This window comes from Oncorhynchus mykiss, chromosome 18 (genome assembly GCF_057628025.1).
Source record: "Oncorhynchus mykiss isolate SJ-2025 chromosome 18, ASM5762802v1, whole genome shotgun sequence".
Lineage (NCBI taxonomy): Eukaryota > Metazoa > Chordata > Actinopteri > Salmoniformes > Salmonidae > Oncorhynchus > Oncorhynchus mykiss.
In genome coordinates, this window is record NC_143039.1 from 16,895,752 (window position 1) to 16,913,001 (window position 17,250).

The 17,250-nt window shown below is 49.2% G+C and overlaps 1 protein-coding gene across 6 annotated transcripts in view; it reads right to left on the reverse strand.

Annotated features, from left to right (window-relative positions):
• Positions 1-17,250, reverse strand: part of LOC110495568 (neurobeachin-like protein 1) — a 77,207-nt gene that overhangs the window by 22,893 nt on the left and 37,064 nt on the right. For all 6 annotated transcript variants that reach the window (XM_090207458.1, XM_090207454.1, XM_090207457.1 and 3 more), the window contains 18 exons: positions 14,199-14,282; positions 13,988-14,086; positions 13,059-13,633; positions 12,730-12,862; positions 12,463-12,582; positions 12,031-12,337; positions 11,383-11,468; positions 11,156-11,245; positions 10,702-10,888; positions 10,483-10,616; positions 7,830-7,989; positions 7,228-7,330; positions 6,870-7,029; positions 5,690-5,848; positions 5,230-5,389; positions 4,016-4,104; positions 2,270-2,848; positions 224-399 (listed from right to left, as the gene is read on the reverse strand). In XM_090207458.1, coding sequence (XP_090063584.1) covers positions 224-399; positions 2,270-2,848; positions 4,016-4,104; positions 5,230-5,389; positions 5,690-5,848; positions 6,870-7,029; positions 7,228-7,330; positions 7,830-7,989; positions 10,483-10,616; positions 10,702-10,888; positions 11,156-11,245; positions 11,383-11,468; positions 12,031-12,337; positions 12,463-12,582; positions 12,730-12,862; positions 13,059-13,633; positions 13,988-14,086; positions 14,199-14,282 — 3,401 coding nt within the window. The remainder of the gene's footprint in view (positions 1-223; positions 400-2,269; positions 2,849-4,015; positions 4,105-5,229; positions 5,390-5,689; positions 5,849-6,869; positions 7,030-7,227; positions 7,331-7,829; positions 7,990-10,482; positions 10,617-10,701; positions 10,889-11,155; positions 11,246-11,382; positions 11,469-12,030; positions 12,338-12,462; positions 12,583-12,729; positions 12,863-13,058; positions 13,634-13,987; positions 14,087-14,198; positions 14,283-17,250) is intronic.

Genomic DNA, 17,250 nt, shown 5'->3' on the forward strand with positions numbered 1-17,250 from the left:
TATAGTCGTCACATCACCCTGCAGGCTGGTTCCTACTCCTCCTCAATCATTTTTTGTAACAAAATGGGTCTTTTTAAACTAATATCTTTGTGAGACTGAACCTTTTTAATTGAACGTAATATCTCGTGTTTGTTGTCTAAATGGAACTGTGCATTCTGCATATTTTCAGTCTTGTCAACTGAGAATGAAATAAATCAAACGTAAAAATTGCCAGTGTGTCCACCTGAGCTTGATGTGGTCCACAGGCAGCAGCAGCTCGTTGGTAGTGCCCAGCTTGGTGAGGGCAGAGAACACCTGCCCCCGCTCCAGCCAGGCGGCATCGTCCGAGCCCTCCACGCCTCGCCACATTACGCACAGCACGATCTCCAGCAGCATGCGAGACAGCTCCTCCTCCGTCCGCTAGGGGGAGACAGAGAGGAGGGAGTCAGTGAGAGTCACATCCAGGTACAGATAGACAAACACAGAGGGGGTTCCCTCCCACCCCCAGCCTCCATGGTGTGGTTTGACCCCCCCATGTCTGGCCCTACTGACGACAGTCCCATGGGAGAATCTCAATTGCATTACCTTGACTACTCGTGTCCGCTCTCCCCACCCCATTCTGAAAACCCATTCAAAACATAAGGACCTCTGACTTTCTCATCCACTGGGTTTTGAGAAGGAGACGAGGAGAGAGGACGCGAGGAGCCAAGGAAACGCAAATTGAGATTGTCCCCATCTATAGATGAGAGGGAGAGGTGGCTCCCTAGTGAGGCAGTGACATTTTATAGCTTTATATTTCTTTATAAGTCTGTGGGGGATCAGAGGACCTGAGGGACATAGGAACACTCTGGCACCACAGTGGAAACCAATAGGGTGGATACAGAAGCCCCCCAATAGGGTGAATACAGAAGCCCCCAATAGGGTGGATCCACAAGCCCCCAATAGGGTGGATCCACAAGCCCCCAATAGGGTGGATCCACAAGCCCCCAATAGGGTGGATCCACAAGCCCCCAATAGGGTGGATCCACAAGCCCCCAATAGGGTGGATCCACAAGCCCCCAATAGGGTGGATCCACAAGCCCCCAATAGGGTGGATCCACAAGCCCCCAATAGGGTGGATACAGAAGCCCCCCAATAGGGTGAATACAGAAGCCCCCAATAGGGTGAATACAGAAGCCCCCAATAGGGTGAATACAGAAGCCCCCCAATAGGGTAAATACAGAAGCCCCCCAATAGGGTAAATACAGAAGCCCCCCAATAGGGTAAATACAGAAGCCCCCAATAGGGTGAATACAGAAGCCCCCAATAGGGTGGATCCACAAGCCCCCAATAGGGTGGATCCACAAGCCCCCAATAGGGTGGATCCACAAGCCCCCAATAGGGTGAATACAGAAGCCCCCAATAGGGTGGATCCACAAGCCCCCAATAGGGTGGATCCACAAGCCCCCAATAGGGTGGATCCACAAGCCCCCAATAGGGTGGATCCACAAGCCCCCAATAGGGTGGATACAGAAGCCCCCCAATAGGGTGGATCCACAAGCCCCCAATAGGGTGGATACAGAAGCCCCCCAATAGGGTGAATACAGAAGCCCCCCAATAGGGTGAATACAGAAGCCCCCAATAGGGTGGATCCACAAGCCCCCAATAGGGTGGATCCACAAGCCCCCAATAGGGTGGATCCACAAGCCCCCAATAGGGTGGATCCACAAGCCCCCAATAGGGTGGATCCACAAGCCCCCAATAGGGTGGATCCACAAGCCCCCAATAGGGTGCATACACAAGCCCCCAATAGGGTGCATACACAAGCCCCCAATAGGGTGGATACACAAGCCCCCAATAGGGTGGATACACAAGCCCCCAATAGGGTGGATACACAAGCCCCCAATAGGGTGGATACACAAGCCCCCAATAGGGTGGATACACAAGCCCCCAATAGGGTGGATACACAAGCCCCCAATAGGGTGGATACACAAGCCCCCAATAGGGTAATCTGGATCCCTACCAGGAATTAGCTTTCAAATATCCAATTTGAGCAGCTGAAGGAAAGGAAGACAATTTATACAACTGATATACAGCCACTGTGACTAGTCAGACTTCCTAGGGCCTTTAGGAAACCACCTAGAGGAAACCACTTTTATCTATTGATATACAGCCACTGTGACTAGTCAGACTTCCTAGGGCCTTTAGGAAACCACCTAGAGGAAACCACTTTTATCTATTGATATACAGCCACTGTGACTGGCTAGCTACAATGAAGAGGAGAGGAAACCACTATAGACAGATGTCTCACCTCAGCACAGCTGAACGACTCCCCCAACGACATGTTGTCGCTGAACAGGAAGCTGTCCTCGGTGAGGGACGCCGCCGAGGCATCTGGGAAGGCCTTGACTGATGCCTCCAGCGGCGATGGCGTGCTGACCATGCTCCCCGGCGTCTGGTTGCCGCTCTCCCCGCCCTCGTAGGCACTCATGTGGGACAGGTCCAAACTCAAGCCCCCTGCTTTCCCTCCCCCAGACGCCCAGGGCTTGAGCAACAGGCCCTCCCCAATCTGACTAACGGGCGTGTCCAGAAGCGAAAGCACATCCCCATTTTCAAGACTGTCCACTGATCTTCTGGAGCTCATGCTGAGGCGGTCTTCATCCACCAGTCTCCCGGCGCTGCCTGCTCGGCCCCTCCTCTCCAGGGGCAGTTCTAGGCGGCTGCCGCTGCCCCGGCTGAGGTCCAGGCTGCAGGTGCTGGCAGCGTCGCCCCGCCCCGGGCCGCCCTCGCAGGGGGAGCGCAGGAACAGCCTCATCAGGGTCTCCTGCCAGCACAGCTGTCTGGAGATCTCCCGCGCCGCGTCCTGCTGGGACTGGAGGAGCTGGTACAGCTAGAGGGAGAGAGAGCAGTAGTATTACTACCCAAGTATTCATTATTGTTCATTCAACATTACTGACCTGTTATTTATTATTCAAGTATTATGTAGTATTATGTAGTATTATGTAGTATTATGTAGTATTATGTAGTATTATGTAGTATTATGTAGTATTATGTAGTATTATGTAGTATTATGCTTATGTTATTTATTTATGTCATCAATGATTTCATCTTTTTTGGGGGATGGAGAAAGAACAAGGGATGCAGGGAGGGAAGGAATGATAGTGAGGGAGAGAGAGAGAGGAAGGATAGAGAGGCGGGGGAAGGGGAGAGAGAGCGAGGAAGGATAGAGAGGGGGGGAAGGATAGAGAGGGGGGAAGGGGAGAGAGGGGGGAAGGATAGAGAGGTGGGAAGGATAGAGGGAGGATAGAGAGGTGGGGGAGGAAGGATAGAGAGGGGGAGGAGGAAGGATAGAGAGGTGGGAAGGGTAGAGGGAGGATAGAGAGGTGGGAAGGATAGAGGGGGGAAGGATAGAGGGGGGATAGAGATGGGGAGGAAGGATAGAGAGGGGGGAAGGTGGGATAGAGAGGGGGAGGAGGAAGGATAGAGAGGGGGAAGGGTAGAGGGAGGATAGAGAGGTGGGAAGGATAGAGGGGGGATAGAGAGGAGGGAGGAAGGATAGAGAGGGGGAAGGCGGGATAGAGAGGGGGGGAAGGCGGGATAGAGATAGGGGGAGGAGGGAAGGATAGAGAGGGGGGTGGATAGAGAGGGGGGGATGGATAGAGAGAGGGGGGATGGATAGAGAGGGGGGATGAATTCTATTCAGGGGGGGATGGATAGAGGGGGGATGGATAGAGGGGGGGATGATAGAGAGGGGGATGGATAGAGAGGGGGGATGGATAGAGAGAGGGGGGATGGATAGAGAGAGGGGGGATGGATAGAGAGGGGGGATAGAGTTTTAGGAAGATCAAAACCAGATATTTTAGCACAAGTTTATAATCCCTTTTATAATGCCTTCATTTCAAAGATTTCAAAGTAATATCATCCATTTATGGTTGATGTAGTGATTTAATTATTATGGATATCAACATCTGGTATGTAGGAAGATGTCTGTTTCTACCCTGAGAACCGGGTATGTGTGTCGTTTTAATAACTTAGTGTGTGTGCTCTGTTCCCTCACCCTATTGCACACGAGCAGGCGTACGCTGGGCCCGGCCCGGTGAGTCAGCTGGACCAGGGCCATAAGGTCCTTGTAGCTCACCACATGATCTAAGGGGGGGGGGGGGGTCAAAGGTCAACATGATAAGCCATAGCCATATAATTTAGTCGAGTACACATTGACTGAATCTCTTATTACCTGTTGGGCCACACCATAATACTGGGTCATGTTCAGTAAGGCACACCGTATAAAAACATTTCTCAACGGAAGGCAGAAAAGCGTGTTCAGGAAGTACCTCACTGTTTGAAAACGTTTTCTCTCAGCTGAACATAACCCTGATTGATCTGTCCATATAGCTGAATGGGTAAAACAATAACCTGAAGTACACTGGAGAAACATTGATTTCCTGCCCTTTGCCCATACAAACCTCACTGCAGAACCGCCCTGACTCTCTCCAGCCATTCATTGTCATTTATTTATAGAGAGGAAGCCATTCTCTGCAGTCTACACTTCCTCCAACTTCAGCCGCACTCCCGCCAATCAATTAACCCTCAACGCTTCATTGATTGGCCACTAAATCAAACTCCAATGGAGTCATGGGAGTAGAGCCAGCCAATCAAAACTATGCAAGGGCTGAACACCACATCTACAAAGGTCTATAGGGACAGCTGGGTGAAGCGGAGTCAGTTCTCATTCTTTTTTATTGGCCAATGAAATGAAACCACTTCACCTGCGTTACTGTAGATATTGCTTGGGTAAAAAATATATATATAGATTTTTTTTTTTTTAAAATCACCAAACACATTTGTATTGCCTTATACTTTAGTAATACTAATTTGTTTGCTGTTTTGTATGTATTTGTAAAGTTGCCAATGAATTACCCTTCGGACACAATAACTATTTGGGGGTGGCAGGGTAGCCTAGTGGTTAGAGCGTTGGACTAGTAACAAACCTGTCCTTCTGCCCCTGAACAGGCAGTTCACCCACTGTTCCTAGGCCGTCAATGAAAATAAGAATTTGTTCTTAACCGACTTGCCTGGTTAAATAAAGGTAAAATAAATAAAAACATTTTTTTATTGAATTGAAAAACCATGTTGATGATTGGCTGTTGAAGGAGCCATCTCCAACAGTAGTGATCTAGTCCCCAGAAACATATCTGAATGGTGTGGTGTGGTGTGGTGGTGTGGTGACACTGACAGGGTGAGAGAAGGGGTGGGAGGGACACCGACACCCACCTGTGTGGAGCACCTGGTTGAGCAGGCTCTTGACGAGGGAGGGGGTGACGTGGAGGTCAGAGAAGAGCAGGGAGAGACCAGAGTATCCCACCTCCCTCAGCTTCAGCCTCTGCTTGTTCTTCTCATAGACACGGTCGCAGCGCAGCATGCGGTCAAACATCTGGATTCTCACACACGGCAAAGACCATTAAATGATGTTACATGAGCAGCATTCAATGTCTGAAAGAGAAGGGTCTTGTATACTACCTCGTGAAAGTATTGACTCATCTGCACAACATAACCTACTCCACATTTTCAAAGTAATTAAACATATATTTTTTTAAATCCAGAACATTTCTAGGCCAGTAAGTTCTCCGTGTCCAACACAAACTCGGAAGTCGTCAAAACCACAACACACTTGAACATTCCCGTGTGTGTGTGTGTGTGTGTGTGTGTTGGTACGTGTGAGGAGGTCCCTCACCTTGAAGACGAGCTCTCGGAGGCGGTCTGAGTGTTTGGTGTTGAGCAGCAGGGCGTAGCAGGAGTCGGCCGCCCCCGGCTCAAACAGAAGCAGGAAAAGCTGGTCCCTGGCAGCACTGGTCTGGAGCAGACTGAGCAGCAACTCTATCACTCCACACAGCTAGAGGGACACACACGGTTAGCAACTCCACCAAGGAGCATGCACGCACGCACACACGCACACACACGGTTAGCAACTCCACCAAGGCGCGCACACACACACACACACACGGTTAGCAACTCCACCAAGGCGCGCACACACACACACACACAAAGTTAGCAACTCCACCAAGACGCACACACACACACTAGGATTGAATTAAGTGGAGAGCGCAAGTAAATGACGAGTGTGGTTTCAGGGACTGAACAGCCTAATAATGGGTCGGATGGAGAGAAGACAAACTGTGGAGGATGAACACTTGACATTGCAGTGAGCATATGTCACATGCCATGATGTCACAGGCCGTGTATAGAAACCTATGTAAGAGGATAAGACAAACAGGAAAAAGAGCTGGAGAAAAGGAGGGAGAGAGGAAGGACACGGACACACAGGAAACAGATCCTCATTGAATGCCAGGCGTATAAATCCTGTGTGAAGTGAGTGGATGGGAAGCTGGGCCTTGAGAGACAGAGGCCTGCCGCAGTCAGTTAAACAGAGCAGCCAGCTGAAGGCTATTAGGGGCTTTCTTCCAGAGGCCTAGGTAACCAGCAGGCCAGAGACCAGGGCTGTCCTTAGTGTAGCCGCAGGCTGGAAACACACAGCCTCACCACTGTGCCAGGCACAGAGCAGGCAGCTGTTCCCTCATAGGCACCACAGCAATGGTCCTCATAGGATTTCTAAGTGATATTCCAGTACATGGATATTGAAGACAACTTGGGCTTATTCAGAGAGGGTCAATAAGTGAGAGAGGTTGAATTGCACTCGGTCTTCCACATCGGGTAATAGCCAGTCTATTAACCATCTCATCTTCAATGTTACTCATATGGAGTGGAGTCCTCTGACTACAGGACATCTGCTTTCTCCATGTTAATCCATGATACGATGCATGGCTTCATTAGTGTTAATATTGTAACAGAGACAAAGATTCTGACAAGTCATGGACCCGTCATCTGTCCGTTCCTCCCTTCCATCCATCCCTCACCTGTTCCTCGTCTCCGATGGCGGCGATGTATCCCAGAATGCTGTGCATCTCCTCCTGGGTCATACCCTTGCTGATGTAATACTTCAGGAGGCCGCAGAGGGACGATCGGATGGTCTGATTGTCGTCTTCACTAAGATCTCCCTCCCTGCTGACACTCTTACTGACAGATTTAGAATCATTTAAAAAACAACAACATATATTTAACATAAATATTATTTTATGAGAAATCAAGTTGACTGTAGAACTTGTACAGTTATTACAATACATACATCTCATGTAACAGATGGAGCTAGAGTAGGACAATTATGAATCATGAGTAAAAACCAGAAGCTAAGCATTCTGGGAGATGGAGTCCCACCCGTAGTAAAGGCGAATGGTGTCCAGTAGAAATTGAACTCCGTATTTCTTCCGGAACTGCTTCCTGTTTTCTTTGATGACGGTGGACATGTACTGGATGTGACCTTCATCACCACGAGAAAGATTGACAAGAGTCACACACACAGGGATGGATAGGTTACATTCTAAAAGTAATCCATTAGTTACCTGCCCAAAAATGGAATCAGTAACAGAACTTTTGGATTACCCAAACTCATTTAATTTGATTACTGTCAGTTACTTTTGGATTACGTTCCCCTTAAGAGGCATTATGCCGCGTTCACAGTCCAGTCGGAACTAGGAAACTCTGAAATTTCCGACTGGCTAACTGGTTGAAGTTATACACGTGTCGCGTTCAACCAGTTAGCAAGTCCGAAACCTCAGAGTTCCGACTAGCATGTGAAGGTGGCATTAGAAGTAGACAAAAAGGGTCCATCAAACACATGTGGTGTGTCATTATAGTGGTCTCTGACTTGCTCAGGTGGAACAAACTTCAACTTGTTCCTGGATTTGTAACCAATCACACTCTCATATCGACTAACACGTGAACCCCCCCCACACAGACCCATGGTCCCAGGTGCTCACCGATGCGCAGGGGGAAGTCTCCCAGGTTCCAGATGCTGAAGTTGAACAGAAGGTGTGTGTGGAGCTGCTGCAGCAGCTGCTGGTTCTTTTCATAGGTAACCTGCTCCACCAGGAGCTGAGCAGACACCAAGACACTCACATCCACCAGACTGGCAGGCAGCTACACAGAGAGAAATACACACATGCCAAGAGAGAGACTCAATAAGAGAGGAGAGAGTAGAGAGAGAATGACAGAGACAAAGAGAGTAGAGAGAGAATGACAGAAAGAGAGAGTGGAAAGAGATTGAGAGAGCACAGGCGAGAGAGAGAAATAGGAGACAGAGAATAGAATAGAGAATGAAAGAGCCAGAGAGAGTTGATAACGGCGCCGGAGGGGAAGGCCGCCGTTTTACGGGCTCCTAACCAACTGTGATATTTTGTGTTATTTTTATCATTGGTCGCAACATATTTTGTACAAATGTTGCTGGTTCCGTCTCTTATGACCAAAAATAGCTTCTGGATATCAGAACAGTAATTACTGACCACGAACTGGATGGAGATTATTTCTTTAATGAGTCTGACGTGAAGGATATACAGCTTCTCCGAGACCAGGCCCAAATCCACGCCATTCGCGTGAAAATAATACGGAAATACAGGGGACGGAAATCGGGGTGCCTTGTGAGAGTCGTTGGCGAGTGGGTAACCCGCCTCAAACATCCGTTCTACTGGACAACGTGCAATCACTGGAGAATAAACCGGATGACCTCCGCACGAGACTATCCCACCAACGGGACATTACATACTGTATTATCTTATGGTTCACCGAGTCGTGGCTAAACGACGACACGGATAATATTCAGTTGGCTGGGTTTTTCTTGCATCGGCAGGACAGAACAGCTACGTCTGGTAAGATGAGGGGTGGGGGGGGGGGGGGTGTCTATTTGTCAATAACAGCTGGTGCGCAATGTCTAATATTAAGGAGGTCTTGAGGCATTGCTCGCCTGAGGTAGAATACTTCATGATAAACTGTAGACCACACCATCTACCAAGATAGTTTATCTATATTTTTAGTAGCAGTCCATTTACCACCACACACTGATGCTGGCACTAAGACCACACTCACAGAGCTGTATAGGGCCATAAGCAAACAAGAAAATACTCATCCTAGTGGGCGGGACTTTAATGCAGGCAAACTTAAATCCATGTTACCTCATTTCTACCAGCATGTCACAAAACACTATAGACCACCTTTACTCCACACACCGAGACGCATACAAAAGCTCCCCCTCGCCCTCTATTTGGCACATCTGATCATAATTCTTACAAGCAAAAACTAAAGCAGGAAGTACCAGTGACTTGCTGAATACGGAAGTGGCCAGATGACGCGGATGCTACGCTACAGGACTGTTTTGCAGCACAGACTGGAATATGTTTCAGGATTCATCCAATGCATTGAGAGTATACCACCTGTCACCAGCTTCATCAATAAGTGCATCGACGACGTCCCCCCCCCCCCACAGTGACCGTACGTACAGTGAGGGAACAAAGTATTTGATCCCCTGCTGATTTTGTACGTTTGCCCACTGACAAAGAAATGATCAGTCTAAAATAGGTTTATTTGAACAGTGAGAGACAGAACAAAAAAATCCAGAAAAACACATGTCAAAAGTGTTATAAATTGATTTGCATCTACTCTCTCTCTAGTCATCTACTCTCTCTAGTCATCTACTCTCTCTCTCTCTCTCTCTAGTTGAATTCTACTACACTGGCTCTGACGCTCGTCGGATGTGGCAGGGCTTGCAAACCTTTACGTACTATGAAGGGAAACCCAGCTGCAAGCTGCCCAGTGACGCGAGGCTACCAGACGAGCTAGATGCCTTTTATGGTCGCTTCGAGGCAAGCAACACTGAAGCATGCATGAGAGCACCAGCTGTTCCGGACGACTGTGTGATCACGCTCTCCGTAGCCAATGTGAGCAAGACCTTTAAACAGTTCAACATTCACAAGGCCGCAGGCCCAGACAGATTACCAGGACGTGTACTCAAAGCATGCGCGGACCAACTGGCAAGTGTCTTCACTGACATTTTCAACCTCTGCCTGACCGAATCTGTAATACCTACATGTTTCAAGCAGACCACTATAGTCCCTGTGCCCAAGGAAGCAAGGTAAACTGCCTAAATGATTACCGCCTGTGGCACTCACTTCGGTGGCCATGAAGAACTTTGAAAGGCTGGTCATGGCTCACATAAACACCATTATCCCAGAAACCATAGACCCACTCCAATTTGCATACCGCCCCAACAGAGCCACAGATGATGTAATCTCAATTGCACTCCAACACTGGCCTTTCCCACCTGGACAAAAGGAACATTTATGTGAGAATGCTGTTCATTGACTACAAGCTCAGCGTTCAACACCCTAGTGCCCACAAAGCTCATCACTAAGTTAAGGACCCCGGGACTGAACACCTCCCTCTTCAACAATTAAGCAAATGGCAACCTGGACCATTTACATTGACAACCCCTCCCACCTTTTTTTTTTTACACTGCTGCTACTCACTGTTTATTATCTATGCATAGTCACTTTACTACCATCTACATGAACAAAGAGAACAAAAGAGCGAGAGGGAGAGAGAGACAGGCAGACAAAGAAAGCGTTAACAGAGTGTCTAAACCTTCTGCATCAGTCCCCCCAGGGTGGCTACTCCATGGGAGTGCAGCAGGCTCTCCTGGTTGATGGGGTGACGCTGCAGGAAGTGCTTCAGCACCAGCAGGAACGTGGCAACCAGGTTCTTCTCCAGACGCGCCTCTGAAACACACAGTCAGTTCAGTTCAATAACTGTAATGCTTGTATTATCACCTAAAGCTAAACATGTTTTGTGTTGAGGACTCACCCGAGGACCTGTTGGAGGGCAGGATGACCCAGTCCCCGTCCCCAGGGGAGGTGGCTGCGTCAGGGGTGGGGCTGATGAACTCTGACCCCGTGGGGTCGGCAGTGGTGTGGTTCTCAGGGGTCAGCAGGGTGAGTTGCTCCAGGATGGGGAAGAGGACAGGTAGACCTCCCACGCAGTTGATCATATCCTGAACACAGGAGTGTGAATCAGAAAGGGGAAAATTAACCAGAGGCAGAATCAGAAAGGGGAAATAATCAGAGACGGCATTGAATATAATTTTACCCTGTAACCATCCCCCAAGACAACACCCTATTGCCTGGCCGGGATTGGAACCAGCAATCTTGCAGCTACTGATTGACTTATGTAACCTCTACACTACATACCACCCATCAACCATCCAATCAAATATTCAACAATAAAATGAGGAGAATAGGTTGTCATTGTTAAATCGTACCTTGATGTCCCAGTTGACAACCTTGTTCCCAGTCAGACGCCCATGGAGGAGGTTGGGGGACAGGTCCAAACAGATGGGGTTCCGACAAGCCTGTAGGAACCAGGAGACATATTTTCTTGTTACACCGCCTGTCACAACTGACAAGTCATTAACATCCATGACTGTAATAATAAAGCATGGGCGTGGAGTAATGAGGTAAATGACTGACAGTAGCCTAGTCCAATCACCTTGGGGGAGTAGTGCAGCAGAAGTTTAGTTGTGAGGTCACCGAGCTCCGCCTCCTGGGTCTTGAAAGGAGAAATGCAGTTTGGCCCTGAGAAGAGAAGGAAACCAACCAAAGATAAGATAACATGACTATAACCCTGTCCCTGGCCGTGTTCCAATGCTCATGAAACGCATCCTTCCTTCCTTTGAAGAAATCGCTGTTCTGATAACATCTGATTGACGAGACTCCAACAGAAATGAAGAGGTGTGAAAAATATGGTGGAAAGTTTCTCAGCCAATGCTCACATCAATCTAATGCCTGTAAAAGCATGAAGAGGATGCACACTTCAGGGAGAGAATCAATGGAGAGAGTCCATTGGCTTCAATAATCCAATCCCGGTCAGATTATCGGGATTATCGAGATTATCTCAAGGAAGGGAGGAAGGTTCGTTCAGGGATGCATTTTAAAATAGTTCTATGGGAGAAACCCAACTGCATTTCCCTGATTCCTTGCGTCCTCTCTCGTCGCCTCCTCCTCAAAACCCATTTGGATGAGAACATCAGAGGTCCCTCCCTCCTGACCTTTTCATCCAGTAGGTTGAAACAGAGGCGAGAAGAGAGGATGCGAGGAATCACGGAAATTCTATTTAGATTCTCCCCATCTCTCTCACCGAGGCTGCAGAGGGCCTTGACGTGGTTGGGCTGCAGTGCTTCGTGGAACACCATGACGTTACCCAGTTGGCCCTGCAAGGAGGTGGGGCTGCCCCACTCGCTGTCCTGCGTCCCCGCAGAGATCAACTTGGTGACCGACTCAGGCTTGCCCCCAAGGAGGCTCCCCCAGCCCTGGGTCGACAGGATGCCCCCCAGGGAGGAGCGGGCGGAAGGGGGCGCTCCGGATAAGGGGGGGTCTGGGATTTGGGAGGGGGGTGGCGTGGTGGTCCGATGGCCCGCTGAGCCGATGCAGCAGGAGGTGAAAGGCTGAGGGGGCAAAAACACAGTCAGGGAACTGAATATGAGCTCACGGGCAAAAACATACACACAAATGTACAATTATATAAACAACACGCGCGCGCACACACAATGTAATTCATGGTAACTCTCACCTCTGTCATGGTTGGGTACTTGAGTGGTGCTGACAGTTTCTGCTGTCCATCTACATAGATGTAAACTAGACTCTGTCCAAATGGCCTCTTCCCCGGTACATGGACTACACCTATACTGTGCTGTGGGCAGAACACACACAAGACTCAATCTCCCACAATTCACCCTGTCGGCAGCCAGCCATACAGAGCATGGAGACATATCTATTCTAGTGGTCTATGTTTAATTCTATGACACAGTCATGCCTACAGAAAAGTGATGTCACTCACCCAGAGTGAGTCACAGAAAGAGTAGTCTGGTAGCATCACTGTCATGTACTCCTTCTTGGTGCACACGGCAACCACCAGTACCCCTGCTGAACTGATGAAGGCCTCCAAGCCCGTTCCTCCCGGGGTGAAGAAACTACAGAGGAACAGACAACAGAGCACGTTACACACTCTTAACCTGTCTCTCCCCATCCTCCCGTCTCTCCGTCCCTCTCCCTCCCTCGACCACCATCTCTACCTCATCCACCTCCCTCCCTCCATCCATCCCTCCATCCCTCTCCCTAGATCACTCAACCCCCCGTCTCGCTCACCCTCCTCCCTCCGTCTCTCACCTGTACAGCTGCTTCCTCTTGTCCCCCTTGCCGGGCAGTCCCTGCTGGTCCTGGTCCAATGAGAGCCAGGCCAGGAAGCTGAAGGCGGGGCCCGGCCAGCGCATCACCATCGGCACGGCGATGCCAGCCATGCTGGGCGACAGATCAAAGTACTGCATGGCGCTCTCCAGACCCTGCTTCCGCACCATGCCCAGGACCGCCCTCAACACCGGGCCCACGTACGGGTGAGCCTGCCCGGGCTCCAGCGGCCTCAGAAGCCTGAGTAACTGGAGGAGCTCACCGCCGCTCAGCGACTGGCTCCCCAGCGACCCTAGCAAACTGACAAGGCTTTCTGCGCACGCCCGGTGCAGGCGAGCGTGGTGCCCAAGGGTGGCGAGGAGCCGCACAGCCATGGCGGCGTTGACGCAGGTGGCGCGCGTCTGTCGGTTGATGCAGCAGAGGCGGCGGAGCCAGTCGGCAGTGAACACCTGCAGCTCAGCAGAGTCCATCTCTGGGAGCCACTGGATGAGGAGGAGCAGGGGCTCCACGTTACTGATGCCCAGGATACCCACCGAGCTGTGTTCACCCTCCACAGCCTGAGAGGGAGGGGAGGGCGGGGAAGGAGAGAGGGAGAGTGGGCAGACATGACACATAGCGGGTAGGTGCACAGAGATACAGGGTGTTTAATGTCCCAAATGCAACCCTATTCTCCATGTAGAGTGATGCTCCTGTGACTATGAGCCAGAAGACAATATTCCCATAATCAGTGTATAGACAGTAGAAGGCTTGTGATTGCATTTTGGTTTAAGGCATTAAATTAAAAAAGCAATATGCCTTGTATTACAGTGGCATTAAAAATTAGTGTAAAATCAAGTCAAAAGTAGTCTACTATGGGAAATAGGTTGTACTTTAATATGAGAAGAACTCCAGTGACAGAGGGAATCTCTCACCATATTCATCAGTTCCTTCAGCAGGTGTCTGGAGGGCTGGCCCAGGGAGACCAGAACCTCAAACAGGTGAGTGTAGCCAATCCGCTCCTTGAACACCTCCTGTAGGGGCGGGACTAAACTGTTAGCAATACTGTTTGTGTGGATCAGTCAAAATATATGGATATGTTGGAAAGGTTTTGTGTGTGTGTGTGTGTGTGTGTGTGTGGTTCACCTTTGCAGCAGGTGACTTGTGCATCACCGTCGTCAGGGCTTTGATGGTTGCCACGGCGAGAGAGTCCAGTCGCCCTTGAAACACCTGAGACGATATCAGACCTGTCAATCTTTCTCCTGAGCCAATCCCCATTTCCTTAACCTCTCAGGGAGGTGTGTGCAGGATTGTACGTGAGTGAAACTAGCCCCTTTTTATCCCTGCCTTCATGCAAACAAAATGAATGATTCGTTTTTATCAAATCATTATTTAATGATCATCATTCTCCGAATATAACATTGACATCATGCTTAATGATACCTCACTCCACTCGCAGGAATAAAAGGAGGCTGTTGGTGTGTGTGTGTGTGTGTGTGTGTGTGTAATCACTGCAGAGGTTTAGTGTCTGATTATTCGTGGACAGAAGCTGCAGTGTAAGTGCTCATTGCTCTTATTGCCCTTGATATAAAGAGGAAACAGACACGTCAGGCCTTTCTGCTCCAGACAACACCAGGAAAAATGGCACTTTCCCGTCAAGAGTCATTGTCTCACTAATATCACAGTACTCTCTGGAGCAGGAAGCTCTGAGGGCTCACCAAAACACAATATCTTAAGAATATATATTCCTCTCTCCTTCACACAGAGGAACACCAACACACACGGAGGAGCAACGCTTCCTCTTGTCGACAGACACACTGGCTCAGCCTCACACACACCCTCTCACACACACACACACACACCCTCACCCACACACATCCTCTGTCCAGCTCTGCCCTTCTCCAAATCTTTATTTTCTCTCCCTTTAACAGTGTACAACATTCAGTGTGTCTCGGACCGGCTGGAGAGGATCTGTCCGTGGTGAAAGAAAATAAACAGAAAATAAAACCCACAGAAATATATATATCTCAGACAGATGTTCAGACCACCTTGGCCATGGACGTCCATCAAGACACTAGCCACGATCTCCATGGTAACACAAGACAGATGAGGTGACAGCATTCCATTTGGAAACCCACACGACGCCAGCAGAGAAAACCAACAGGGGAGGGAGGGAGGGGAAGATGTCATAAGGGAGGAAACAGAGGAGGGTAGAAGAATGACACGAGGAAAAGGAAAATGAATGAATGATGGGTAGCAACAAGAGAGAACAAGAGACCACTCCACGACAGGACAACTAGCTGATTAGTTCTTCTCATTGTACTGTAGCTTTGCTCTGTAAACCAACAAGTCTACTCTAAGTCTTTACTGCGTCATGGGGGTTTTACTGCGTCATGGGGGTTTTAATGCGTCATGGGGGTTTTACTGCGTCATGGGGGTTTTAATGCGTCATGGGGGTTTTAATGCGTCATGGGGGTTTTAATGCGTCACGGGGGTTTTAATGCGTCACGGGGGTTTTAATGCGTCACGGGGGTTTTAATGCGTCACGGGGGTTTTAATGCGTCATGGGGATTTTAATGCGTCATGGGGGTTTTAATGCGTCATGGGGGTTTTAATGCGTCATGGGGGTTTTAATGCGTCATGGGGGTTTTAATGCGTCATGGGGGTTTTAATGCGTCATGGGGGTTTTAATGCGTCATGGGGGTTTTAATGCGTCATGGGGGTTTTAATGCGTCATGGTGGTTTTAATGCGTCATGGGGGTTTTACTGCGTCATGGGGGTTTTAATGCGTCATGGGGGTTTTAATGCGTCATGGGGGTTTTAATGCGTCATGGGGGTTTTAATGCGTCATGGGGGTTTTAATGCGTCATGGTGGTTTTAATGCGTCATGGGGGTTTTAATGCGTCATGGGGGTTTTAATGCGTCACGGGGGTTTTAATGCGTCATGGGGGTTTTAATGCGTCATGGGGGTTTTAATGCGTCACGGGGGTTTTAATGCGTCATGGTGGTTTTAATGCGTCATGGGGGTTTTAATGCGTCACGGGGGTTTTAATGCGTCATGGGGGTTTTAATGCGTCATGGGGGTTTTAATGCGTCATGGGGGTTTTAATGCGTCATGGGGGTTTTAATGCGTCATGGGGGTTTTAATGCGTCATGGGGGTTTTAATGCGTCATGGTGGTTTTAATGCGTCATGGGGGTTTTAATGCGTCACGGGGGTTTTAATGCGTCATGGTGGTTTTAATGCGTCATGGTGGTTTTAATGCGTCCACTGACAGTTATTTGATGTTTCACATAAACTCAGCAAAAAAAAAAGAAACGCCTCGTTTTCAGGACCCTGTCTTTCGAAGATAATTCGTAAAAATCCAAATAACTTCACATATCTTCATTGTAAAGGGTTTAAACACTGTTTCCCATGCTTGTTCAATGAACCATAAACAATTAATGAACATGCACCTGTGGAATGATCGTTAAGACACTAACAGCTTGCAGACGGTAGGCAATTAAGGTAACAGTTAAGAAAACTTAGGACACTAAAGAGGCCTTTCTACTGACTCTGAAAAACACCAAAAGAAAGATGCCTAGGGTCCCAGCTCATCTGCATGAACATGTCTTAGGCATGCTGCAAGGAGGCATGAGGACTGCAGATGTGGCCAGGGCAATAAATTGCAATGTCCGTACTATGAGACACCTAAGACAGCTCTACAAGGAGACAGGATGGACAGCTGATCGTCCTCGCAGTGGCAGACCACGTGTAACAACCCCTGCACAGGATTGGTACATCCAAACATCACACCTGCGGGACAGGTACAGGATGGCGGCAACAACAACTGCCCGAGTTACACCAGGAACGCACAATCCCTCCATCAGTGCTCAGACTATCCGCAATAGGCTGAGAGAGGCTGGACTGAGGGCTTGTAGGCCTGTTGTAGTAAGGCAGGTTCTCACCAGACATCACTGGCAACAACATCGCCTATGGGCACAAACCCATAGTCGCTGGACCCGACAGGACTGGCAAAAAGTGCTCTTCACTGACGAGTCACGGATTCGCATTTATCGTCGAAGGAATGAGTGTTACACAGAGGCCTGTACTCTGGAGCAGGATCAATTGGGAAGACATCTTCCTCCCTCATGTGGTACCCTTCCTGCAGGCTCATCCTGACATGACCCTCATGACAATGCCACCAGCCATACGGCTCA